At 43.9% G+C, this 25,921-nt stretch overlaps 1 protein-coding gene across 6 annotated transcripts in view; it reads left to right on the top strand.

Annotated features, from left to right (window-relative positions):
* USP28 (ubiquitin specific peptidase 28) overlaps window positions 1-25,921 on the top strand; it is a 59,070-nt gene that overhangs the window by 24,711 nt on the left and 8,438 nt on the right. For 3 of the 6 annotated variants that reach the window (XM_032838309.1, XM_032838306.1, XM_032838308.1), the window contains exons 5-17: window positions 823-982; window positions 6,315-6,401; window positions 7,119-7,256; window positions 8,117-8,190; window positions 9,090-9,169; window positions 10,345-10,493; window positions 12,385-12,512; window positions 15,074-15,169; window positions 18,515-18,694; window positions 19,849-20,066; window positions 21,220-21,290; window positions 22,792-23,020; window positions 25,412-25,606. In XM_032838309.1, coding sequence (XP_032694200.1) covers window positions 823-982; window positions 6,315-6,401; window positions 7,119-7,256; window positions 8,117-8,190; window positions 9,090-9,169; window positions 10,345-10,493; window positions 12,385-12,512; window positions 15,074-15,169; window positions 18,515-18,694; window positions 19,849-20,066; window positions 21,220-21,290; window positions 22,792-23,020; window positions 25,412-25,606 — 1,805 coding nt within the window. Of the gene's footprint in view, window positions 1-822; window positions 983-6,314; window positions 6,402-7,118; window positions 7,257-8,116; window positions 8,191-9,089; window positions 9,170-10,344; window positions 10,494-10,765; window positions 10,847-12,384; window positions 12,513-15,073; window positions 15,170-18,514; window positions 18,695-19,848; window positions 20,067-21,219; window positions 21,291-22,791; window positions 23,021-25,411; window positions 25,607-25,921 lie in introns of those variants that run through there. The other 3 variants (XM_032838310.1, XM_032838307.1, XM_032838311.1) reach the window with 2 other exon arrangements.

Raw genomic sequence — 25,921 nt, 5'->3', positions numbered from 1 at the left:
CCCAGTGAAATTTCTTTTAGGGGAAAATTTAAGTTCACATTAACTTATTTACTCTTTGGTTTGCTCTTTGACAAAGCCAAACACGATAAGGGTCTTACAGTGGCTATGGTCTTGAGTAGAAGCCTGCAGGCTGTGGTAGTACAGTTGCTGGGGCGAGAAACCCCATCGTCATGCAAGCATCTGACAGTATCTGTTCCCTCTCTCAACCCGGAGCCCTTGTAAACTTTGAGGGGCTGTTGCCAGCTCTTTGAAAATGAAAGTAATCACTCAACTACCCCATCTCAGGAGGGACCAGGACTATCTTTTTTGAACTGGTGCTCATTTGGTGATTGTCTGGTATTGCTCATAAACCTTCAGATCTGATGGTGGGTGGTCGGTTTCCAGACACGTTCATTCCCTCACACCGCTGAGCTCTTTCTTCCAGGGAAACCTAGGGCTGAGTTTTGTGCGGTAGGCCGTTGAAAGGCTCTTGTTAGCAGAGTGTCTCTCTTGCCTTTTTCAATGGCAAGGTCTGAGATAGGGCACTGTTGTTGAAATCTAAAACTTGTAGTACAGTGGCCATAAATAGGCTTAAGCATCAGCTCAGTTCCATCATGGACCTTAGAAGTCATAATCTCTGATGGAAGGATTAAGATCTCTGTCTAAATCTCACTTTTCACTTGTATTATAATTTTATAATTACTATATAGCCAGCAACGACCCAGTAAATAGTGGATCTGACGTTTTGGATTATCCAAGGAAGATTACCAATATTCTCCGTATATACTACATTGTTCCTTCCCTTTTTCCTTTCTGGATACGTGGTGTGTCGGCACCAAACAGGATGCATGAGGCAGCCTCTGCAGAAACAAAACGCTCCAAGAGAAAACGCTGTGAAGTCTGGGGAGAACATCCCAATCCTAACGGCTGGAGGAGAGTCGACGGGTGGCCCGTTGGGCTGAAGAATGTTGGCAATACATGTTGGTTTAGTGCTGTTATTCAGGTATGATATATTTTTAAAAGATTTTCTTTATTTATTTAAAAGAGAGCAAGCGCAAGCGGGGGGGAGCGGCAGACAGAGGGAGAAGCAGACTCGTGGAGCAGGGAGCCCGATGCGGGGCTCCATCCCAGGACCCTGAGATCATGACCTGAGCCAGAGTCAGACACTTAACTGACTGGGCCACCCAGCTGCCCCTCAGGTATGATATTTTTTGAGACAACTTTTTTTTCTGCAAACAACTTTGTAATTTATTCAACTGAAATGTGAGAAATGTAGTTTTACAAAAAATGGGAACGTATATAAGACTGGGGTGTTTTACTTTCCCTGGCATTACTGTGTGTTGGTTGCTTTCCTGTGTTTGGCTCCAGATGCTCTGGTGTCCAAATTGGGCAATACTAAAAACAAAATATCCCGTGGTTTAGAATACGGTAGTAAAGATGTTGAATAGGTGTTTTAGATCAGTATTTCCTGTCATATGTTGGAGCAGAGCCAGAGTTCGTAAGGGGAAAGCATTTGTTGGTAGGGGTCATAGCCATCCAGGCAGGAAATGATGGCGGCCTAGAGTAGAGTTGCTGCATAAGCCTTGAAGGAGAGAAGTGCAAGCATTTTAGAGCTGCGTGGGAGATCAGATCTGCAGGATTTGGCAGAGCAATTGGATATAGGGTTGAGAGTTGAGAAAGACTCCAAGGTTTCTAGCTTGAGGAACCAGGCGGATGACAGTGCTAGTTGATGCGGGAAGAGGAATGTTTGGGGGAGGGTGTGAGGAGTGGGATCTCCGTTCAGTGTTACCCACGCTGAGTTGAAAGTGCTACATGAAGAAGCATGTAGGCAGTCAACGACATGAATCTGTGGTTTGGTAAAAAGATCTGGGCTACAGGAGCGGCTCAGGGACTCGGTAGCTTATAGACGGTGCTAAAGCCAGGGAGTGGATGAATTCCCCTAGAGAGAGGGTTGCCTCTCTGGAGTACGCCCCACGCAACTTAATCTTGGCAAGGTCGCATTGCAGCTCTTGATCCTGCCCCTCCGTCTTCTCCTTTGTACTTGACGTCTACCCAGCTGCTCAGCCGGAAATGGAGGCCTCCCTTTCCACACACAGGATCCAGCTTCATTCAGCTCAGTTCGCACTGGGAAACAGCAGTGATACATCACAGCTGTTCCTCTCGTAGAGTTTCCTTTGAAAAGAGTGGGACAGACAGTAAAATAATATCAGGTGTTGTGAAGTGCCATAAACACGAGTGAGGGGCTGCCTGGGTGGCTCAGTGGGTTAAGCCTCTGCCTTCAGCTCAGGTCATGATCCCAGGGTCCTGGGATTGAGCCCCGCGTCAGGCTCTCTGCTCAGCGGGGAGCCTGCTTCCTCCTCTCTCTCTCTCTGCCTCCTTCTCTGCCTACTTGTGATGTCTCTCTCTCTGTCAGATAATTAAATAAAATATTTAAAACCAAACCAAACCAAACATGAGTGAGGGCAGGAGGAGCTGGACGGGGAAAAAGGCCTTTCTGATAAGGTGGGCGTTTGGGCAGAGGCCTGAGGGAGGTGAGGGAACGCACGCTGTAGTCCCAGAAAGGGGACTGCAGACAGGGAGGAGCCAGGAAGAAGGCCCTGGTTCAGGAGCTTGCTCAGTGTGTTGAGAAATAGGAAGAGGGCAGGACTCGAGGGTGGGGAACAGACCGCGAGGAGCTCAGAAAGATGAGGTAAGGTGGGGGAGCTGGGGTTCGTGAGGAGAACTTAGGGATTGTCTGTGAGCTGGGAAAGTCCTGGAAGGTTCAGAGCAGAGAAGTGAAATGATCCAACTTCTGTTTGAAAAGATCACGGGCATTTGCATTGAGAATAGGATGTTGGAAGGAATGTGGCATCAGGGATATCAGTTAGTCCTTTCAGAGAGAGCAGGGGAGAGAGGTTGAGAACCCTGGCTGCCTTCACACCCTCCTCGGCCTTCACACCTGTGGGGATGTTGAAAGGAGCAGAGGGTGTCACTGAGCAAGGTTCCTGCGGCAGCCTGAGAAGACAGGATGTGGAAGCTGGAGGGAGGGACTGGTCCTTAGTAGGAATAGAGCGGGAGGGACAGGAGAATAGTAGGGGAGAGGGCAAGGAAGACATGGCTGCAGATTACAGTTGAGGTAATTTCCGATCATCCTCTCTGTGGTGTGAACAACCATTTTCTGAGGCCGCAGAGAAGGGGCGGTGTTGGATGTTAAAGGGAGGGTCACCACGGACAGTGGGAAGCCGGTTGGCACCAGGATACAATAGGAGGATTTCTACAGATTGGAAGGTCTCCTTCAGGGTGTTGACCTTAAGTGCATAGTGACGTCAGTATGGGCTGTTTATATCAGGACTTTTTCTTAGAAGCACTCTGAGACTCTTTAGTGGAAAATGAAATTTATTTAGGTCGGAGGCTTTGCTGAGTTCGAGGAAAGTTTGAGGATTTAGTGAAGGGTGGTTAAAGATGATTCATAGAGAGAGGGAGAAATGAAGACAGGGAGGGACTGGTGGTTAGGGGGGAATAGGAGGCGTCCATTTGCTTGGGTCCTTGGTGGAGTCAAAGAACAGATGTCCTGAGGGGGGCTTGGATCAGAAACGCCGGAAGACAGGTCATGGTTCAAGAGCAGGATTTTCTGAATTTGTGGCCTGAGAGTTGGCTGTGTCTCAGGAATCGACCTATCCTGGGTTTGACCTCAGGTGTGGGTATGGAGATGGAATGGAGGACTGTGGTACTAGAGATTGATGCTTGCAAAGCCAGGGGGTCCCCGGGCTGGGCGGAAGTGCTTGTGTTCCCTCAGCAAACATTAGCGGAACACCCACTGTGTGTCCAGCCCCGTTCTAGGCCCCTGAGATAAGGGAATGAATAGAACCCAGACGGGGCCTTGCCCTCATGGAACTTCAATTTTTGTGAGGCAGGAGAGTGTACTGTGAAAGTAACTACTTCAGTGGCCAAATTGATGAGATATGTTAGCTTGTGATCAGTTGATAGGAAAAGACCAGGGCAGGGCACACAGAATTGCCGCGGGAAAGAGTGGAGCAGGGCGCAGTACAGGCTATATTGGTAGGTAAGGCCTTCTGGCCCCAGGGATGAGGTTGGAGCAGGAGCCAGATATGTGTGAGGCGGAGGCGTGAGCCAGGCGGTTTCTAGGGAGAACATTCCAGGGAGGGAAAACCCCAGAGCAAGGGCCCCAAGGTAGGAGTGGGCTTGGTGTGCTCCCTGGGACATCCAGGACACTAGGAGCAGAGGGGGAGTCATTGGAGGTGAGGCTGGGGAGTCACTGTGGGTTCAGAGCAGAGGGATGATGATCTCTGAGCCAGATCTTAACGGCTCGCCGTGGCTGCTGTGAGGAGAACAGAATGGGAGTGGTAAGGGGCAGGTGGCGTGAACTCTACAGGGAGCTGCTGCAGTTGTCCATGGGACGGGACAGGTGACAGTGGCCTGGACCTGGCTAGAAGCCATGGAAGTGGCGAAGAGGTCGGGTTCTTGATTTATTCAGAGAGCAGAGCTAACAGGATGTCCTGCTGGGTTGGGTGTGGACAGGACCTAGGAGAGGAAGAAGAGCCGTTATCCTGGGGCAGGTGTCCGTGAATCAGGAGCTTTATTTCAGTCCTGCCAGGAAGACAGAGGAACCCGTGTGGCAGGTGAACTGGTACAGGGCAGGCCCTGGAGGCAGAGAGAGGCTGAGCAGTGACGCGAGTGAGCAGTGGCCCAGGGGAGCAGTGAGGGGAGACCGAGGAGGGCCCTTGACAGGGACGGGAGGGAGGAGGTGGTTCTAAGGAGACCCCTGGAGGCAGAGTCCAAGCGACCTCTTCCCCGCTGGATGTGAATAGTCATGGAAGAGGAAGGATTCAGAGATTCTTCGGGAGTTCTAAAGTTTGGTGACTGAAGGAGGAGGATGTAGTGAAGTGATACGGGAGAAGCAGCAGACGCTGGAGGGCCGCAGGTGCTTGGTGGGGAAGTGTCATCAGCTCACACGTCAGGGGCTTTTAAGAATGGCGGTGTCTTTGGGGAAAGCCTGGTTTGGGCGAAGGAGAGGGTGTAGGGTGGAGTGACCTGCACGTGGAGCCAGTTTTCTCGCGGCAGAGAATTTCTGGGACGTGTGTGGGCGTAGTCAGCAGAGCGGGAGTGATGCCACAGGAGGTGCAGGTGGGGTGGAAAGAGAACAGAATGGGTTGGGGCGCCTGGGTGGCTCAGTGGGTTAAAGCCTCTGCCTTCGGCTCAGGTCATGATCTCAGGGTCCTGGGATCGAGCCCCGCATCGGGCTCTCTGCTCAGCAGGGAGCCTGCTTCCCCTTTCTCTCTGCCTGCCTCTCTGTCTACTTGTGATCTCTGTCTGACAAATAAATAAGTAAAATCTTTAAAAAAAAAAAAAAGAAAGAAGGAAAAGAACGGGTTGAATAGAGAGCAAGCAGTCTCGCCGTGGCTACAGAGAGAACGTTGGTGGAACAGCGGGACCCGACTTTAAAGGCACTGCCCGGTTGTGTGCTCACCCCATTGGTGGCATCCCAGCCGGGTTGGGAGAGTGGGAGTGAAACTTGAGGCCTGTTGTCTACCCAGGATGTTGCCTCTAGAGTTTTCCATCGGGGTCTTTCCTGTGGGGTTTCCTCTGAGGAGTGTGTCAGGATAAGGAACTATATTCATATATAAGGGATTTTTAAAAACATTAACCTTCCGAAGATATTCATGGTAGATTTGTGTATGATTTACAAGTAAGCCAAAGATTCCTGCTGTTAAATTTTCTTTTTAAAGCAGTTCTTGTGACAGAGAGTGGAGAATAGCCCACGTTACTGTACTCACTGCCCAGCTTTAGAAAGAAATGGTACAGCTCCCGTGGCTGCCCAGTCCCTGCTGTGCCCATCCCAGTCATAGCCTCCCTTCCCCACAGGTAAAACCGCACCTGCGTGTATCCCAGACCAAATGCCACATTGTTTTGTATATAATTAAACTTACTATAAACACTTTAATACTTTGTTTTTCTGGAACTTTCTTCCACACAGTGTATAGCTTTGAGTTTTCTCCATGTTGATCCTGTAGCTCTCAGGCAGTCCCTTTCAGTGCTGTGTAATAGTTCATTTTATGAAAACTTTTTTTTCCCACTGTTTTAATGAGTACATAATGGTATATCATGTACACGTACCAGACAATCCATCCCTCTCGTCAGTCATGATGTTTTTGGGTTTTCCTAAAAGAATCAGTATTCCATCAGCTCAGTTTGTACCATAGCTATCATTCCCTCAGACAGGATAGAGGGAGAAATAGCAGGGGACAGTCGCCTATACTTTCAAGTATCTCAAAAGAAATACTTTTCCGCTACAGTTATTTGGGAAGAAAGGCTACAAATCTCTTTCTTTCTTTCAGTCTCTCTTTCAACTGCCTGAATTTCGAAGACTCGTCCTCAGCTATAGTCTGCCACAGAATGTGCTTGAAAACTGTCCGAGTCACACTGTAAGTTGGTGTGGAGAAGTCCTCCCTCTCATCCCAAAGGCTTTTAAATTGTGGACAGAGGTGATAGCTGTGATGTCCTTTGGCTTGCGCTAGGATTTGTTTTCATTTTCAAATGGATTTTTCCTTCTTTGTCACGTGAAACAGGTTTGCAAAAATGCAAAGTTAAGTAGGAACGAAATTAGAAAAACAGTTCGGTGGAGTGTCATCCTGATAGTCTTCACTTTTCTGCCTCTGGGTGTGAGATTCAGAAATTCTGAATCACAGAAAGTGTGTGTGGCATCCTGCAGTGCTTCTCCTCAGCCGCTCAGGCCGAGTGATGCAGAATGGGTGACCTGATGCTGGAGGCCTAGACCTTCTAGAAGGTTCTGTGGTCAGCTCTCACCCAAGGACGTGGCCTCCTGCCAGCACTCTTAACTCTTGCCAGAATTTCACCTTGGGGGTGGATTTTCCTAGCAGGAGGGAGGGCGGCAGCTTCAGAAGGTAAACATTTTTGCTTTTCCTACAATATTCCCTTCCTGGCTTCCACATAGAGAGTCTTCAGTCGAAGGTAATCCCCTACACAGACCTCGTCAGAGGACCTATAAGATGGTTTGAGTCCTCACTGATCTAGATCTAGGTAAATATAAATTAGGGAGGAATCACTGACAACTTTTCTCTTAAGTGTGTTCTAATTTTCTGAATGAGGGGTTGTAAGGGCACACATTGTTGTCTCTGCAGGAAAAGAGAAATATCGTGTTTATGCAAGAGCTTCAGTATTTGTTTGCTCTGATGATGGGATCAAATCGCAAATTTGTAGACCCTTCAGCAGCCCTGGATCTCTTAAAAGGAGCATTCCGATCGCCTGAGGAACAACAGGTACGAGAAGCCCGTTATGCTCGTGTTTTCCTCCCAATTCTGTGATGTTTGAAGTCATGCCTTGTGGCTATTCCTGTGACGTGGCTTCAGGTCAGCTGTGTAAGAGGCTCTGACCATGACTACGCAGGACGAGAAGTACACAGGGGCTGTCGGAGTAGAGAGGAGGTTGAAAATACCTCTGGGAATCCTAGCAAAGGGTCACTGACAAAAGGAAAGCCCTCTGTCTGCACCTCTGCCTTGGGATGGCCCAGATAAAAATCTTATTTTTAATATTGTCTAAACCTAAGTTGAGCAGCTTTTCTGAACAGTCTTTCTCTCCTGGACAGTAGTACTTTCCTTTCCTTACTTCTGTTAAAAAAAACAAAGCTGTCTCCAGCAGACGAACACCTGCTTCATAAAATTAAATTTTCCCTTTGTTTCTCTAAAGGTCCTAAATTCTTCTAAATTCTCAGAACATTTCATAAAAGTTTCTTTTCTCCATTAAGTCTCAGATTGTTTTAGAGGATTAGAGTCTGTTCTGTGGACCTTTTTATTCTTTTCTTTTCTTTCTTTTTTTTTTTTTTTTTTCCTATTTTTAAGGCCTACCTGGAAGATTCTGTTTGTTGGTTTGTTACAAATAGATGTGGCTCAAGTGGTGGTTTTCCAATTCCCTCCTAGCCACAAGCTGGTCAGCCCCTGCCTTCTGTCTCTGCAGTGGCTGGGTTCCAGGGTTCCTTGTCTCTTTCTGGACTCTTTGTCCTCAATAAAGAAATCCTCCCATAGTCCTATAATCTTAATCATTGGTGGGTTAAGGGCAGATTTTCATTTCCCTAAGTGTAGTGTTGGGTCTAACTCTTATGCAATTTGTGCCTCTCTTGTAGCAAGATGTGAGTGAATTCACACACAAGCTCCTGGATTGGCTAGAGGACGCATTCCAGCTAGCTGTGAATGTTAAGTGAGTGTTGAGGATTTGTTTGTCCCACCTTCCTACTCACAGTGGTCCAGCAAGAACTAGGATGGGGGGGAATTACTCTTCTCCAGTAAGAAATTGCTGGTTTTTGCCAAACTTCCTGGGGTAACCACTCAGAAACTTGTCATTTTGTATCCTCCTTGCTTTTGGTTTTCCTCTCTGAAGAAGTAAGTAATCCTCTCAGTCTCAGTCTGCCACCTTTGACCGAAAGTCGGGCCATAACTCTGAACTTTGTTAAGACATCGCCTGTGCTACAGAACGTATTAAAAGGTCAAATCAATCCTAGATGCGAACGTGGGAAATCAAATTTAGTCATTGCAGTCACTGAAATGAATTTCAGAAGTGAAATTCAGGGCAAAGAATACAAGTATCCCCTTTTGAATACAGATGCTAAGGAATTTTCTAAATTGTTTTTACTCCCAAGTAAAAGAAATATGTGTATCATAGGATAGCTTTGCACGGAGCATCTCACATAGTAACATAGTAACACTTCATTTAAGGTGGGCCTGTCCATTTCTGTTGTGCCACAGGGAAACTTATGTGTTTATTTGCAAAACTGCACAAGAGGGTTGATTCTTGCTTTTGTCCTATTCTAGAATCTGTATACATCTGTCATTGGCTAGAGATGTATATATTGATTTTATACAGATACATGTATTTTCCGGCATGTAGGACTCTCCCTCAGCTCCTCACGGCCAGGGATCATGCCCGTATATTTGCTTAATTAGTATTTAAACTGAACCAACCCATGACTAATTTTGGACCATGCCCGGCTCTTTGGAGGTCGATGAAAATGTCCTATTTTTGCTTTTGAATGATGGTTAGCCTTAGTGTGGTGCTTATCTGATCCAAATGATAGAGAACTGTTTCCTTTTTTTTAAAAGCAGCAATCCCAGGAACAAATCTGAAAATCCAATGGTGCAGCTTTTCTACGGTACTTTCCTCACTGAAGGGGTTCGTGAAGGTAAATTCTTCGCTCTGTTAGTTCTAGAGTTGTGACCATATCTGTATTAGTCAAAAAAGGCTTTCAAGTCAGGCATTTCCAGGCCTGAATATTGATTCCACCTCTTAAATACGTGTGTAACCCTGACAAACTGTGAGAGTGCCTGGATCCTCAGTCTCCTCGTCTGTAAAATGGGCACAGTGTTTCCCTCAGAGTTGTCAGATGAAATTATATAACTGTATAATACTCACACAGCCCAAATGTACCATTAACGTCTAGTATTAATGTCAGTTTTCTCTGTGTTGTTTCCGATCTCAAGGTTTTGATGAGTTAGACTGCCAAAAATATTTCTCTGCTCTAGAGGTTTAACTAAGCTCCGTGTTGGTTGTGTAATTTTAATTTTTCTTCACTATGGAGAATTTTTTACCATCTAGATAGAGCAGTCTAAAAATTCCCATGAACTCAGCCACCTTTAGTTCACGCCCAGACATTCCCTAACTCCTTTCTTCTCTTACCCTTCCTATATTCTCTGTAAAACAATGCAACACCACTGTTCACTCCGGAAAAGTAGTATTTAATATCAGCTATCCAGTCAGTGTCCAGATTTCCAAGTTGTTTTATAATTTTATATGTTGGAGGGGTGGGTGATGTGTTTATTTTTTACAGTTTGTTTTAATCAGGACCCAAATGTGGGTCATTTCATTGATACGTCTTTTAAGTTTCCTATCAAAATCTGTACACTATCCCCCCAATCTCTTTTTGCCTTGGAATGTATTTTTTAAGAAACCAGGTGGTTGGTTCTCTGCGATTCCCCATAGTCTGAAATTTCGCTACTTGCACATCCATGATTTCACGTTCCTCTCTACTCCTCTTTTTATAAATTGGTAGTTGGATCTAGAGTTTGACCAGATTCAGGTAAGGCTTTTCTCGGCAAGACATTCACAAGAGGTGGCGTAGTCTTTGATGAGGAGGCACGTCGTATCTGCTTGTCTTCCTTCCTGTGACAGTAGCAGTACCTCACGATTAGTGCCTGGATCCACTGGTTTGTTGGAAGCGGCCCTAACAGGCTTAAGTAGCTTCTAATGGTTCTCAGCAAGTTGCTGAACTAGGAAAACCCTGCCTCTGTGGTGCCAGAAAAAAAGGCTTCAGATAATACTAGTGAGGTCTTTAAAAAAGCCATCTGTTTCTTTGCCTAGGAAAGCCCTTTTGTAACAATGAGACCTTCGGCCAGTATCCCCTTCAGGTAAATGGTTATCGCAACTTAGACGAATGTTTGGAAGGGGCCATGGTGGAGGGTGACATTGAGCTGCTTCCTTCCGATCATTCAGTGAAGTATGGGCAAGAGGTAAGTTGGATATTTCTATTTGCTGTGCCAGTGACAAAACCAGTTAAGTAGGACTGAGCTTTTTGGCAAACTGTCTTCCCATCCGATAGTAAATAACTTTACACTTAACAGATGTCGAACTAGTAGTCTGAAGGTCTCTCATGAGTTGATATGAGTTAGTCAGTCTTAGTGTTTGATAAATTCTTTGCTGAAAGTATTGAATTTGAGTTAATCATATAAAGGTTGTATGCTGCTTCTGATGTTTTAAGTATGATCAAGTTTCTCTTTTTCTGTTGAAGCCTACCTGTACCAGTAGGGAGAGCCCACTGCCTCCATATTTTCGGAGGGTAAAAGTACAGTGATTAACTCCTATGGTATGCCATTTAGAATATTTTCCCTATTATAATATTTACTGTTCTTCATAGTAAATTCTGCCTTTGCTTTTAAAATTTTTCAAATTTAACGTTCATTGATTTCGGGGGGTTGGAAAGAAACGGGGCAGTTGGTGGGAGAGCAAGGGTAATTAATGCCTCAGAATTCCAGTTGGGTTAAGAATTAGTGAATTTGGAGCATAACTGCCAATACCACACAGCTTGGCTTGTTCTCCTTTCATTGTATATTTTGAAACAAAACCATGGGCTTATGTGAGTCCAACTGAGTAATTATTATCGGAGAAAGTAGAGTTGTTGTTTTTTTTTTTTAATTAAAATCAGGAGCCTGACATGAGCCGTGTGGAAGGGTGGGAGCTGTAGGGCAGCGTGGGCACTGGGACAGAGCTGCTGCCTCCTTAGCTTTTTGAGGCCAGTGCTGACTCCTGGATGGGAGCCACAGCCTCTGTCCCATCTGTGCACAGCTGATGCACACTCTTACGAAAGAGAGGGGGCGTTCACCAGCTACCTAGACCTCTGGAGACCTTTATTCAAGAATGGGAACACTATTTAAAAAAAAAAGAAAGAAAAAAAAGGAAAAGAAAATCATGCTTATTTAGATTTACCCTGAGGTAGCTGGACAGGCTCTCTGGATTCGTCTCATGCCAACAAAGGAAAGGGAACTCAGCCACCTGCACCTTTGGTAAAGGGAACGTCTTAAAGCTGTTCTTACAGACCTGCTGGCATACAGGTGAATTGAACAGAAATGCCTCTCCTGATTTAGCTCTTCCTTATCTGTGATCAGGAACAGCTGAGATTTTTTTTTTTTTTTAAATAAGTCATTGCTTTCTTTTCTTGAAGCTTAAGGTAACATCCCAGGTCAATTTGATTGGGTCCCTTGTGAGACATCTGTAAAGTCTTAGAATTCAGAGATTTTCTTATAAACTTGAGCACTCATAATCATGAGGCTCTTTCAGGTTTCTTATTTTAGAAAGAAAGGGAATTCAAATTACGGTTAATATACTGTAAATAAATAGTACACACACACACACACACACACACACACACACACACACACACGTCTTCTGTGCTGATTCATGGAGATAATTGGCTCCTTAGTTCTGTGCTGCTGCTTGGGTCATAATTTCTGACTCCTTGGTCAGGCTGCCCATTCTCTTCAGGTTTTGACCCTCTTTTGACTTCTAATGACTTGGTAAGCAATGAGGATTCTTGGCGCAGCTCACCTACTTAAGGATGGGTATTTCTGAGGATGATAGTCGAGTAAAATGTTGTTGACTGGCTTATAAATTTGGAGTCTTGAGGAATGTTTCACCACATTCTCTGAGAGGGTACAAGGCTAAGTGGTCATCTTAGTATTTGGGATTAAAAAAAAACACACACACAAAAAAAAAACCTCTAGGGTGAATTTGATTTGAATATAAATTCTGTGCCAGAAGAAGAAAGTTTAATGACGGATGTTTTAAATCTGGCTTTTGTGGTTTCCTAATTAACTTCTTTCTTTCGCATTTCTGCTTCTGACATAGCGTTGGTTTACAAAGCTACCTCCAGTGTTGACCTTCGAACTCTCAAGATTCGAGTTCAATCAATCCCTCGGCCAGCCAGAGAAAATTCACAATAAGCTGGAATTTCCTCAGATCATTTACATGGACAGGTGAGTTCTGTGGTTGAGTGTCTTCGTGGTGTATGACAGAGGGAGAAGGGAGCATTTACCAAGTGTAGTGTACGTAGGAATCGCCTGGGGGTCTCGATGATACGCAGATGTGGAGTCACTGGATTCTCTGGCTCTAGGTTGGGGCGCAGGAGTTGGCATTTCGGAGACGCCGTCAGGGTGATGCAGGGGATGTGTGTCGTCTTGGGACAACTTGAGTAACTGGGCTTCCGAGGACAGCCTGCTCATTCTGGGGAGAGGCAGAGTGTGGAGCAGCCGCAGGGCATTTCTTTCCAATCTCAATAGTGTTTGTATTCCTAAAAAAAAAAATTCCTAGACAGATTTCATAGGATTCTAATGTTTTTAAAGTCTGGTTTATTGATGTATAGTTTACACACAAAACAATATTACCATTCTTTCGGTGTAGAGCCAATGAGTTTTGGCCAACGTCTGTAGTCAAGTAACCGCCAGCACAGTTAGATGTAGCGAATTTCCGTCCTCCAGAAGGTTCCCGCATGCCCCTTGCAGTCAATCTCTTTCCCCCACCCCCGGCCCTAGCAACCACCTGACTTGTTTCCTGGCCCTGTACTTTTGCCATTTCTAGAATGACACAATAGTGGTGTTAGTATTCAGAACACACTCCGTTGTGGTTGTCTTTTCACACTGAGGACAGTGTGTTGGGAATTCATCCATACTGAGTCGTATTTCACTGCAGTGATACTCCAGTGTCTTCCCATTCGCCAGTCGACAGACATTTCAGACGTACCTGGTTTTAGGCTGTTGTGAATAAAGCTGCTGTGAACGTTCACCCAAAGTCTTGGTGTGGTTTTAGTGCTTCTGGGTAAAAGCAGTGAGATTGCTGGGTTGTATGAAAAGTGTATGTTTAATTGTATAAGAAATTTCCAGACTGCTTTCTAAAGTGGCTGTATGATTGTGCTTTCTCGCCAGCGGTGTATGAGAGTTCCATTTGCTCCAGATCTGCCCATAATTGGAATCATCAGTCTTAAATTTTATCATTCTAGTGGGTTTGTAGGAATATTGTATTTTTCTTTGGACATGTATCTCCCCGATAACTGTCGATGTTGAGCTTCATTAATGGTCATTTGGATATTTTCTTCGGTGAAGTGTCTTTTCAGATCTCCTGTCCATTTTTTAATTGGGTTGATTGTGTTCATCCTGAGTTGTAAAGAGTGAGTTCTTTGATAATGTTTTGGTTACAGAACCACATAGTCCCCATCTGTGCTGTCTCTTCCATTTTCTTACCAGTGTCGTCAGGAGACAACAGGTTTTTAGTTTTGATAAAGTCTAATGTATCAGTTTCTCTTTTGCAGTTTGTGTTTTTATATTCTAAGAGATCTTTGCCAACCTAAGGCCACAAAGATTTTCTTCCATTTTTTCTTCTAGAAATTATGTAATTTTAACTCTTATATATTCATATCTGTGACCCATTAGGGTTTATTTTTATATATATAGTATGAGATGAGGGCTTTTGTTTTTGTTTTTGTTTTTTTGTAGGGGAGGGAAAGGAGGCATGTGGATGTCCAGGTATACTTTCCCCCATTGAATTACCTTGGTACTTTTGTCAAAAATTAATTGAGCATGTAGTTGTGGGTCTATCTGAAGTCTCTGTTTTATCTATTGTCTAATCTTAAACCTGTGAGTGACACATTATCTTGATTACTGTGGCTTTATTATAAATCTTGGCATCAGATCATGTTAAGTCCTATAATTCTGTTTTCTTCAAAATTATTTTGGCTATTTGATCCTTTGCATTTCTAGTAAATATTAGAATTAGCTTGTCAGTTAACTACCTAGTAACTGTTGGGATTTTGATTGGCATTATGTTAAATCTCTAGATCAATTTGGGGAAACTATTTTGAATTATTTAATCCATGAACGTGGTATAGCTCCATTTATTTAAATCATTAATTTCTCTCAACATTGTTTTGTAATTTTTAGTATATAGGTCTTGCATATGTCTGAGGAAATTTTTACTGAAATAATTCATTCTTTAGATCTTCTAATGGTTTCTAAAAAAAATCTGCTTTCTGTTTGTTCTTCACAAGTATACAGAGATGCAGTAGATAATTTCCCGCCCCTCTTTTTTAATTGACTTTATATCTTTTGACTTCACTAAACTCAGTTACTAATTCTGATGCATTTTTGTAAATTCTTTGGTCCTTTCTATGTAGACAATTATGTCATCTGCAACGAAGGGCAGTTTTACTTTTTCCTTTTCTATTTGTATGTCTTTCCTCCCTCCCTCCCTCCCTCTTTCTCTCTCTCCCTTCCCTCCCTCACTCCCTTGCTTCCTCCCTCCTTTCCTTCCTTTCTTACACTGGCCAAACATTTAGTAGAAGAGACAAGAGTGGACATCCTTACATTGTTGCTGATCTTAGGGGAAAAGCTTTGTCTTTCACCATTAAGTGTGATCTTAACTATATGTTTTCATAGATGCCCTTTGTCTGTTTGAGGAAGTTCCTTTGTACCCCTTGTTTGCTGGCACTGTGTGCCATTAATGCTTTTAAATATAAATTGTGTTTGTGGTGTTATCCTTTACTTAGGTACATGTATAAGAGCAAAGAGCTTATTCGAAGTAAGAGAGAGTGTATTCGAAAGTTGAAGGAGGAAATAAAAGTTCTACAGCAAAAACTGGAAAGGTGAGTCGTGACCCCTTTGTGCTTAGAAATGTGAAACAAAGATTAGAACGTTAAAACCAGATAATTTGCTTAAATTTAAAAATTAATTTGGATGTTAAGTATTAACTAGTGTGTTCTATAGAATAGCTAAGGAAAATTCTCTAAGCATGAAGCAGTCTGTACGAAGGGCTGGAGTATCCGTGAGCCAACAGTAATCCCAAGGGCTGGTGGGACATAGAGTCACGTGGTCAGTCCCTGGCAGTGTTCTGAGTTAATAGCCTTTACTTTTTCTACTCCCCTCGTTGTCATCTTCACACCCACGAGAGAGGTAACCGTCACGGTACTGCAGTCCCTCTGTCTTGGGAAGGCATTTTCTTAAGGATCTGGGAAAGCTAAAAACGAAAACAGTGCTGTTCTACCCGGAGCATGTGCGAAATGACTCAAAGGGCTGACCGTTGTGACACAGACAAAGTCCTCCCTTGTGGAGGAATCTTTCCCTTTTTGTCAATTCGTTTCCCACTGACTGTTTCCTGAAATCACCCCATGACTTTCTAAGGAGGAATCAATGTAATTTCTTTCTAGTAAAGATCGATCCCATTGATTTAGCATTTAAGAAGGAAATCCCATATAACGTCAATGGCTTTTCCCCCCTTTATCTACTTCAGTGTTGCTGTGACCACCACCCCTCCTCTACCCACTCCATTGTGTGGTCGTTCGTTTCTGTGAGAGACAACACTTTCTCTACCAGCCCAAGGTAGACCCTGCTCCTGTAGGTCCCTGTTTCCAGCTTCCTGTCTCTCACGTGGGAAGAACTTGTCCAAGGTGTTCAGTGATCAGTTCTCTAGTTGTCTTTTATAGACTTAAGCTGAGGATTGATTCTTTTTTTTTTTTTATTTTTTTTTTAAGATTTTATTTATTTGACAGACAGAGATCACAAGTAGGCAGAGAAGCAGGCAGAGAGAGAGAGAGGAGGAAGCAGGCTCCCTGCTAAGCAGAGAGCCCGATGTGGGGCTCGATCCCAGGACCCTGGGATCATGACCTGAGCCGAAGGCAGAGGCTTTAACCCACTGAGCCACCCAGGTGCCCTGAGGATTGATTCTTCAAATACCGTCCTGGAAGTGATTTACAGGACTCTACTTGCGGCTATATTTTACTTTTTAAGGTTTTAGTGGTGGCTTGTAAGATTGGAAAAATGTAATTGTTTTTATAGAACCAAATATACCTGATGTATTATAACTTAGAAAAACTCAATCTGCCAGTATCCAACAGGGTGTTCTGACTTTAAATTTTAAAATAGAGTATAGGAGCATTTCCTATAGTATGATACTACTTTAAAAATAAATAAATAAAATGACTTTTAAGGGACACCTGGCTGGCTCAGCCAGTAGAGCATGTGACTCTTGATCTTGGGGTTGTAGCTTTGAGCCCCATGTTGGGTGTAGAGATAACTTAAAAATAAAAGCTTTAAAATAAGTAAATAAATAAAATAACTTTGAAAATCTCAAATAATTTTATTTGGGTAGTTAAAAAAAAACGCTTATCTAAGTGTGACCTGCTCCTGGGAAAATATACAGAAACTGGTAGCGGATACCAGTAGGTAGTAGAACCAAGATGGGAGTGGGTGACTTTTATGATCTGTTTTACACTCTTTTGTATTTGAGTTTTCGTACCAGGCAAATGCATTATTTTTATCAGGAAACAAAGGTTCATCATTTCTTCTCTAGGATACCTTGATATAATAGAAAAATGAGATTTCTTGCATATAGTGTAGACATCTTTTTTAAAGCTACTTTTGCTCAGATTCTACTAACTGAATACAGGTGCAGCCTTGCATGAAGCAGTGTGTCTAAAGGAATTAATTCAGTAGAACAGGACAATGATTATGTCAGAAAATTGAAGCCAAGTTTTTTAGAGGAACATTTTTTCCTGAAGTTTTATTACTAGTATCGTATGAAAGTGTTAAAGGGCTGGTTGTAAATGATGACATGCGATCCTATGGCCTATTGTGTCTATGCAGCATTTCTAGTAAGAAATGTTTCCTTTGATCCAGGCCAGTCGTGTGTAAATTAGTTCTTTCCACAAACCTGTGTGCTTCTGAAGGCCATGTCTGTGGTATAGACTTGATGTTCAGGGCCTGTCCTGTAGAAGTTCACCAGGGGTGGGGGAGACGGTGGGTGGGTAGGATGTGGAGGAAGACGTCATGGAGAAACTAGATCTTGAAAGGTAGGCAGTTTACTTAGATGCGCCAATAGTAGCTGAAGTAAAGACAAGAAAATACATCTAGGGAACCGTATGGTTTTCTAAGTTTCCTCTGAGTTGACGTATTTGGCATCCTTTTCAGGGAAGGCCACCGCTCTCCATGACAGCCAGCTGCTAATTCCACCTCTCCTTCAAATTAATGAGGATGAAGTGTCTTTGCTCCCTACCCTCTAACATGTGGTTGACTTTGAACTGCATTGTACTTTATTTCCACTGGTATTCTCATTTCATAATGTCCTTTTTGATACAGACACAGTTTTCTTTCTTCCTAGTTCTGTACTTTTTTCTTTCTTTTCAAGTGCCTCCCTATCCCTTTGTAAGTGGAACCCCATAATTAGAAGATTCACCTGACCCAGCCAGTGAACCAGTATTATTTAAATGCTGTCCCCTCTAGTGAATTACAGAGTTCATTAAAGTTCATATTTTTACTGAGTCTCACATGTGCTGGTAATGACAGAATATTGGATAGTATTAAAATAATTTGTTAATTATTTTGGTTATATATTGAAGATATGTATTATTTAGTAATCCCAAAGAAATCTTCAGTAATTTGTGACTGGTTTAGGCCGTTGAATGAGTGCATGAATAATAGGTTACTAATAAGGACCTTACAAAAGAAAGATTTGCCAGTTTTCTTCAACTCTATCCTTTATGAACACCTACTTTTCATTTCCAGCTTTCTCTCATTGTTCTTAATTTCCAAGTAGGGGTCTTACGGGTAGCAAAGAATAGACCCTCGGGTACCTGTACATCAGCGTGATTTTCAGATTTGCCTACTGCTGATATATCTGTTTTCCTTTAAGAAATAGAATTTACTTTTCTGGCCAGAGCCTAGATGTGACAAGCTATCAAGAGAAAGCATAACAGACATGACTTCAATTAGGCGCCCATTTGAAATGTTTTCTGCCAGATGTAAACCCGTGGACTTGCCAGTTTTTACTTTTATAGAGAATTCTCGCCTTATGGACTGTTGGATGCATCGCCTACTGCATAGCCTTCGGGAGTAAGCCTGTGTGTGGGGTCCACGCAGTAGCAGAGGGTCTGTAAGTGAGCCGCAGGGTGCCAGACAGACTCAGCCAGTAGAGCGCCATTGTCTTTGCCTCCTAGGTACGTGAAGTACGGCTCAGGCCCAGCTCGGTTCCCGCTCCCTGATATGCTGAAATACGTTATTGAATTTGCGAGTACAAAACCGGCCTCAGAAGGCACCGCGTCTCAAAGCGATGCTCACACAATGTTACCGCTTTCGTCAGCACACTGCCCAGTTTCTGACCTGGCGTCCGAGGAAAGGTACACCTGGTGCGGGGCGGGGCACCTGGCTGGCTTATGCGGGGGAGCATGCCACTCTTGATCTCAGGGTTGGGAATTCAAGCCCCATGTTGGGTGTGGAGATGACTTAAAAATAAAATCTTAACAGCAAAAAAAAAGATGGTACACATTGGGGTCTTTGTGTAACTTGAACTGTGCCCCAACTTCCCACCTGACAAAAGATTCCCCCCATTAGAGGGCAAGGGCTATGAGTTCTTGGTCTTAAAGGAAAGCATTTACCGCCCACATAGGTGGGAGTCTTCCTGATTCTCACCAGGGCACTCACTTGTCTTGCCCACAGGATGGGTGGGATTATTTCAGAGGCTTCTTGAATGATCTGCAGTGGTGTTCAAGCCCCACCAAGCGTCCCTTGATTTGAACCATCTATAAGCTAGCTGCCACCCAGGGATTGCCCCCCGTTCTCACACCTGCTGAGAAGGATGCTCTACCAAGTCAACCTTAGGGAAAGATTTATTCCTGAGTAGACAATTAAAACATGTTCAAGAACTGGCGAGACGTTGAAGAGGACAGCCAAGAGGGGCTTACTTGGCAAGGAACCAGGAAGCCAGGTCACATGAGCCCTCTGATTCTCTTCCGGTTCAGATCAGATTGGCTGTATGTGTCCTGGCTAATAAAATCACTAGAACCCACTGGGAAAGAGTCCGTGCTTCACGTATGTTGCTTTCGTGTATTTTATTCAGTCTTCTGCATCACGGAGTGATGTAGTGATGCCTGTAGTGATGCCTCGATTCTGCCAGTCCCGTCCTGTCTTCTTTGAACTCTTCCTTCACATCCCTTCTTGGAAGTGATAAGAGCATAAATCATAGACTCAGACAGATCTGGATTTAAATCCCATAATTTACTAGCTGGGTGAGCTTGGGTAAGTTGTTTAATTACCTAAACCTTAGGTTTGTAACTAGTGAACTGGGCATGATAATAGTATCTGCCTAAGAAGCAACTAGTGTTAAATGAGATGATGCATATAAACACATGGTTTGGCTCAGCGCCTTTCTAGAGCAAATACGCACTACATTATAGCAGTACTTTTCCATACAGCAGTTAGCATTACAAAGTACACTGAGGCCAAGGCATATTTTGGAAATTCTCATGTGAATGCGATTTTTATCTTTCTTCAGTTCAAGTAAAGAACGCTCTTCTCAGGATGTTGAAGGTACCTTTTCTTCTGAAGATTCTCTGCCCAAGTCTAAGGCAATGAATAAGCCACTTGCATCTTCCCGGTCTTCCATGGAAATGCCGGCCCAGCCAGCTCCTCGGACCGTCACAGATGAGGAGATAAACTTTGTAAAGACCTGTCTTCAGAGGTGGAGGAGTGAGATTGAACAAGATATACAAGGTTGGCTTTTTTAAAGCTTGTTGGACAATGACTCTTTCCCTTTCCGCCGGAAGTTAGGCATAGATGATGGAGAGGCACGACTCAGGAGTTGGGAGGCTTCTGGACTTTCAGTTCCTCCCATCATACAACTGTGGAAAGATCCCTCCTAGAAACCCTCCTCAAAATTTCTGGGAACTCTCAGGACTCTTAGACACTCACAATCACCTTCAGCTGATATTTTTCTAAACCTTCTGATTTCTGTTCCTGTAGCTTATGTGAACTCTGGCTTTAGTTGACCTGGACTTAAAATTTAGCTCTCGTAGATTTCCACGTTTATGAATCTTGTCTGTATGAAGCAGGTTTTATTGGAGGCTGATGAGGCAGGGAGTGTTCGATCAATGTACACGATGTAAAATGGAATTATTCAGCCTTCTGTTTTTTGTATTTTTAAATATTTTCTTTATTTATTTGACAGAGACCACAAGTAGGCAGAGAGGTGGGCAGAGAGAGAGGAGGAAGCAGGCTCCCTGCTGAGCAGAGAGCCGGATGTGGGGCTCGACCCCAGGACCCTGAGATCATGACCTGAGCCCAAGGCAGAGGCTTAATCCTCTGAGCCACCCAGGCGCCCCTCAGCCTTCTATTTTTAAAGGTCTTTTGGCCTCATTGTCCTGTTGCTCAGACTCTCCCTCCTTTCCTTCCTTTCTTTTATCTAGGAAGCTAAATAAATAAATAAAATAATCAGATCAGTCAAATCCCATCAGTCAAATTAAATCAAATCATCAAATCCAGATTCCTCCCACATTCTCATCACAGAAATTTTGCCCTGCCTTTTGCTCTGCCTTCTCCTCTCGGGTCCCATCTCCGGGACATTCATTTTACACCCAACATGACCCATGAAGGTTTTTTTCTAAATGGAGACTATTTCTTTTGGGGGAAATTTTGGTGCCAATTATAAGAGATACTTCTTTAAACCCTTAATGGAATTAGGTTAAACTAAAAGCCTTTGTAACCTAGAGCACTAGCTGCCTGGAAGGCCTCCAGTCCTTTGTGATTATGAAGTGAGGCTGAAATCGTCAGAACCCCGAGAAGCAGTTCTCTTTGCTTGTCCGAAGCACCCCACGTGGCATGGAATGACATCATTTTAACTAAGTTTGTGTGTGTGTGTTTTTAACAGATTTAAAGAACTGTATTGCAAGCACTACCCAGACTATGGAGCAGATGTACTGTGACCCTCTCCTTCGGCAGGTAGGATGCTAATTGATGGGAAGGTAGTCAAGCCATGTCCTCATGTGCGGACGCAGACCGGAAAGAAAAGTGGGTAGTTTTCTCTGAGACTGAATGGGAACCTCCCTGAGTTAAAAGAATAAACTTAGGACAGAAATAGGAATTTTTCTGTTTATTTGTAGGCCGAAACAAGGATGTCTCTTCTACTAACAATAAAATTTAAGACATATTTGTTTTGATTCTGCCACCTGCTGTTTTTTCATGCAGTAGAAAGGTTTGCTGTCAAGTGTTAAGAATTTCTCATCAAGTGGTCCTTTAAGTCGTGCGGTGGGGAAAACCCCCACCAGAGATGGTATCCACCCTTGCCAAAGTTTTGTCATCCACGGCGATGCTTTGCTTATTAGCAGCATGCTTTCAGGCTTTGTTTCCCTGAAAACTCCAGAAGGGAATGTGGTTAAGGCAGAAATTCTTACTGTCCACATACATTTTTGTTGGGCATACCATCGTGGGCATGGAGTGGAAAAGATGCCGCCATCCTGAGCACAAGCGCCCACTGGCTTCCGTGTGCGCGGCAGGTAGTGGAGAGCCGTGTCTGCTGCCAGGTCTCACGAGGCACTGCAGGGACGTGCCCTGTAAATCCTGGGTTTTCTCCATCTGCTCTTCTATATCATTTCAGAAATGTCCCCACCAGAAAAACCTGTCAACGTACTAATTGAATGCAGGTTGAACTTGATTATCTGGCCGATTTGCCTTATCATCAGCACCTACTTGGCTCCTAAAGCTTTGCTCTGTTTTCTCCATATTGAAAAAAACAAATGCTTTTTTTTTTTTTTTTTTAAGATTTTATTTGTTTATTTGACAGAGATCACAAGTAGGCAGAGAAGCAGGCAGAGAGAGAAGTGGAGGCAGGCTCCCTGCGGAGCAGGGAGCCCAATGCGGGGCTCAATCCCAGGACCCTGGGATGACCTGAGCTGAAGGCAGAGGCTTAACACACTGAGCCACCCAGGCGCCCCAAAAATGCTTTTCAAATGCTGAAACCAGCAAGTAATGGAGTTAAAAGGGTCCTCGCCCCAGATAGGTAGATGGGTCATTGGCAGAAGAAATGTAGGGACCATATGACTGGTCTGTGATGAAATGTGCCAGCTTGAAATTCAGTATAGACCAAGAGAGTGCAGTACATGTTTCCCAACCTGAGTTGTGATGGTGATTTCTATTTTTAGATAAACTGAGTTTGGACTTGGGGGTTTAAATTGGTCTGCTTTATCTTTGACCTTAGATCTGTGACCTTAGGAAATTAAAGAGTCATCGAGTAGGTCAGGAATTGAAACATAATTGGTAGATTCCAAGACTGTGTTTCTGTTAGTTCACGTTGAATCGTCAGGATGTTTCCCTTAACCCCATACCAAGCACCTGTATAGTCAGTTTTCTTATCGGATGGTTGGTGGTAAGTTTGGATTTTAATGACCTAAAACGTCCTTTACTTTGCTTCATCTGACTCTGGACTGTGTCTTCTGCCCCACAGGTGCCTTATCGCCTGCACGCTGTTCTCGTTCATGAAGGGCAAGCCAACGCTGGACACTACTGGGCCTATATCTATAATCAACCCCGACAAGTCTGGCTCAAGTACAATGACATCTCTGTTACTGAGTCTTCCTGGGAAGAACTTGAGAGAGATTCTTACGGGGGCCTGAGGAACGTTAGTGCCTACTGTCTCATGTACATAAACGACCAGCTACCCCACTTCAGTGCAGGTAAAAATAGCCTGGTAGAAGCCCTCCTCACAGAAGGGAATGCTCTTGTAGTTTTGTTTTTGTTTTTTTAGATTTTATTTATTTATTTGACAAAGAGAGATCACAAGTAGGCAGAGAGGCAGGCAGAGAGAGAAGGGGAAGCAGATTCCTCGCCGAGCAGAGAGCCCGATGCGGGACTCGATCCCAGGACCCTGAGATCATGACCTGAGCCGAAGGCAGAGGCTTAACCCACTGAGCCACCCAGGCGCCCGCTCTTACAGTTTTTAAGAAAAAATTTAAACTATGGGGCACCTTGGTGGCTCAATAGTTTGAGGTCAGGTCATGATCTCAGGGTCCTAGGATCGAGCCCCGCATCGGGCTCTCTGCTCGGCGAGGAGCTGCTTCCCCTTCTCTCTCTGCCTGCCTCTCTGCCTACTTGTGATCTCTCTCTCTCTCAAATAAATAAATAAAATCTTAAAAAAAATTTTAAACTAGAATTTACTATAAAATAATAATGCATTTAAAAAATACAGTATAAAAGAGAATTTTAAAAAATAAGTTTGCATTCCTGCTCCCCCATGTTGGAGCTTGGCATGTGTTCATTCTTCGGTTTCTTAGGGAGTATTCAGGAAATGTTCTGGGCAGATGCTAGATTTAATTTACTGATATGTGTCCTTGTCCCATTTTTTCCCCCAAATGGGATATTTTACTCTGCTATCCTACATCTTTTTCATGCGTATTAGTGATCTCTATATTTTTATAAATAGAACCAGCTCCTTTTTAACAGCTGCATCGTAATTCCATCGCACGGAATATGTATGTAATTTATTAAGCCAGCTTCCCATTGATAGACTTTTATGTTGGTGCGAGGTTTTTTTTTTTCCTTTTTTTAGTGATACCCTTGTGCACAGGTTTTTGCACTCTTTGAGAATAGCTATATTTTATGAGTGGCTTTGCCTGAACAATTTTATCCTTCTCCTAATACTACTAATTCTGAGAGCAATTATCATTAGCATTTATATTGGAACTTTTCCTCCTTACCACAGGCTTTCAAACTTTATTTCTCTCATAACTTACAACCCTAAAAGACAGGATGGGAATTTTTATTACCTACTGTGTGCCAGCTGAGGTGTTCCACGTGCCCAGAGTCCTACAACCAGGGAATAAATGGCAAACCCAAGGTCCAGAGCCGGTTCTGACTCCAAATTCCATGTTGTCATCCATTTACCTTATTCTCTCTTCCTTTCATGTGTTCTGGGAAAGGTCTGGTGACCAGCATTTCACATCTAAGATCCTGGAAGGCTTTTTCTTATCCTATTCAAACTGTCCTGGGCTGAATAAATAAGGAAGCACAAGGTATTTGGTCCAGGCAGTGCATTGTGTTTCTGATCTGCTGGTGTGGCTGGGGGACAGGGGATAGACAGAATGACCACTTAGCAGTAACTGAGCCTCCTAATTGCATCTTTGCAGCTCCAGACTAGGGGGAGCTGCCTGTGGGAGTTGTACAAATGACCAGACTATTGTTGGTAGTCGATAGGAGCCTTGCTACTACACGTATGCTTCATTTTTGCACTATAGAAACAGATAAATGGAAACTGTCATTTGCTTAATGGGAAGACTAATTATAGGCACCCAGGAAATGGATGGCTTTTTCTACTGTAGACTTCTTGTCTTGATTTGGTCATAGGCTTAGAATTAAAATTTAGGGGCGCCTGCCTGGCTCAGTCGGGAGAGCATGCGACTCTTGATCTCGGGGTCGGGAGTTCAAGCCCCACATTTGGTGTACAGAGAACAAAAATAAAATCTTAAAAAAAAATGAGATTCCACATGTCCGTGATATTCTTGCCATTTTTCATCCAGGCCTTTAATTATCCGCCAGGAATTATTTACCATCTAACAGTTGTATCACATTGCTTTCTGGTAGCACTCACTTGTGGGGAACTTGAGGCAGTATAAATGTCTTGGAATTCATCTCTAACCATCTGGGGATGGACATTCTTATCAGTAATAGTTGTAGTCGTTACATTGATAGAACGGCTCAGCTTGAAATTTCCATTGGATCTAATGATTTTTTTGTATTTCCAAATGTTCAGTCCGTTCTTGCTGTCTTGCCAGTGGTTGGCCTCTGTTCCGAATCCCTGCTTTCTATTAATCAGTCGTTGATTGATTGATTCATTCCTTCAATAGGTATTCCTACTTGCTAATCTGCCAGGCACTGTTACTGGTGTGGTGTGACTGTTGGCTTTATGTCGTCCCTGCTTCTGACGGATTATGTATGTGCGTATTTTTCACATAGAGTAAGGAAAAGGACAAAGCGTCTTACTTCCTTCTTTCTAGGGAGGACCTTCTGATTCCTTGTGACCTTTTGCTGGATGGCGCTGCCTTTCAACTCTGTCTTTGTTCTTGTCTCAGAGGCAGCCCCGAGCGAATCAGATCAGATGTTAGGAGAAGTGGATGCGCTGTCTGTTGAACTGAAGCATTACATCCAGGAGGATAACTGGAGGTTTGAGCAGGAAGTCGAGGAGTGGGAAGAAGAGCAGTCTTGCAAAATCCCTCAAATGGAATCCTCCAGCAGCTCAGCGTCACAGGATTTCTCTCCATCCCCAGGTGCAGAGGTTGGAGGTGGGGGGCGGGGGTCTCTGCAAGCCTGTGGTCTGGTAGCTTCCACCCTGCCCTTCCTGAGGCCAGCTCTGGGGCTTTAGCCCAGGGAGGGGCTGCCACAATCTGCACGATGTCTAGTTCAGGCGTAGCTGGTGTTGCACGACCTGCAGAGGAACTTATGGCTTTAGGATGTCCTTTCTGATGAGCAGACGTGTATCAGCAAAACGAGCTCCCTATACTCTCCCTCGGTTAGTTTTCACGGCTTCCCAGGCTGTAGGAGAAGCTACGATAGGATGAATAAGTAGACTCTGTGAAAACAAT

Source organism: Lontra canadensis, unplaced genomic scaffold (genome assembly GCF_010015895.1).
Source record: "Lontra canadensis isolate GAN:19392208 unplaced genomic scaffold, GSC_riverotter_1.0 scaffold104, whole genome shotgun sequence".
NCBI classification, from domain to species: domain Eukaryota; kingdom Metazoa; phylum Chordata; class Mammalia; order Carnivora; family Mustelidae; genus Lontra; species Lontra canadensis.
The sequence above is the reverse complement of the archived record's forward strand: the minus strand, read 5'-3'. Positions and strand labels throughout refer to the sequence as shown.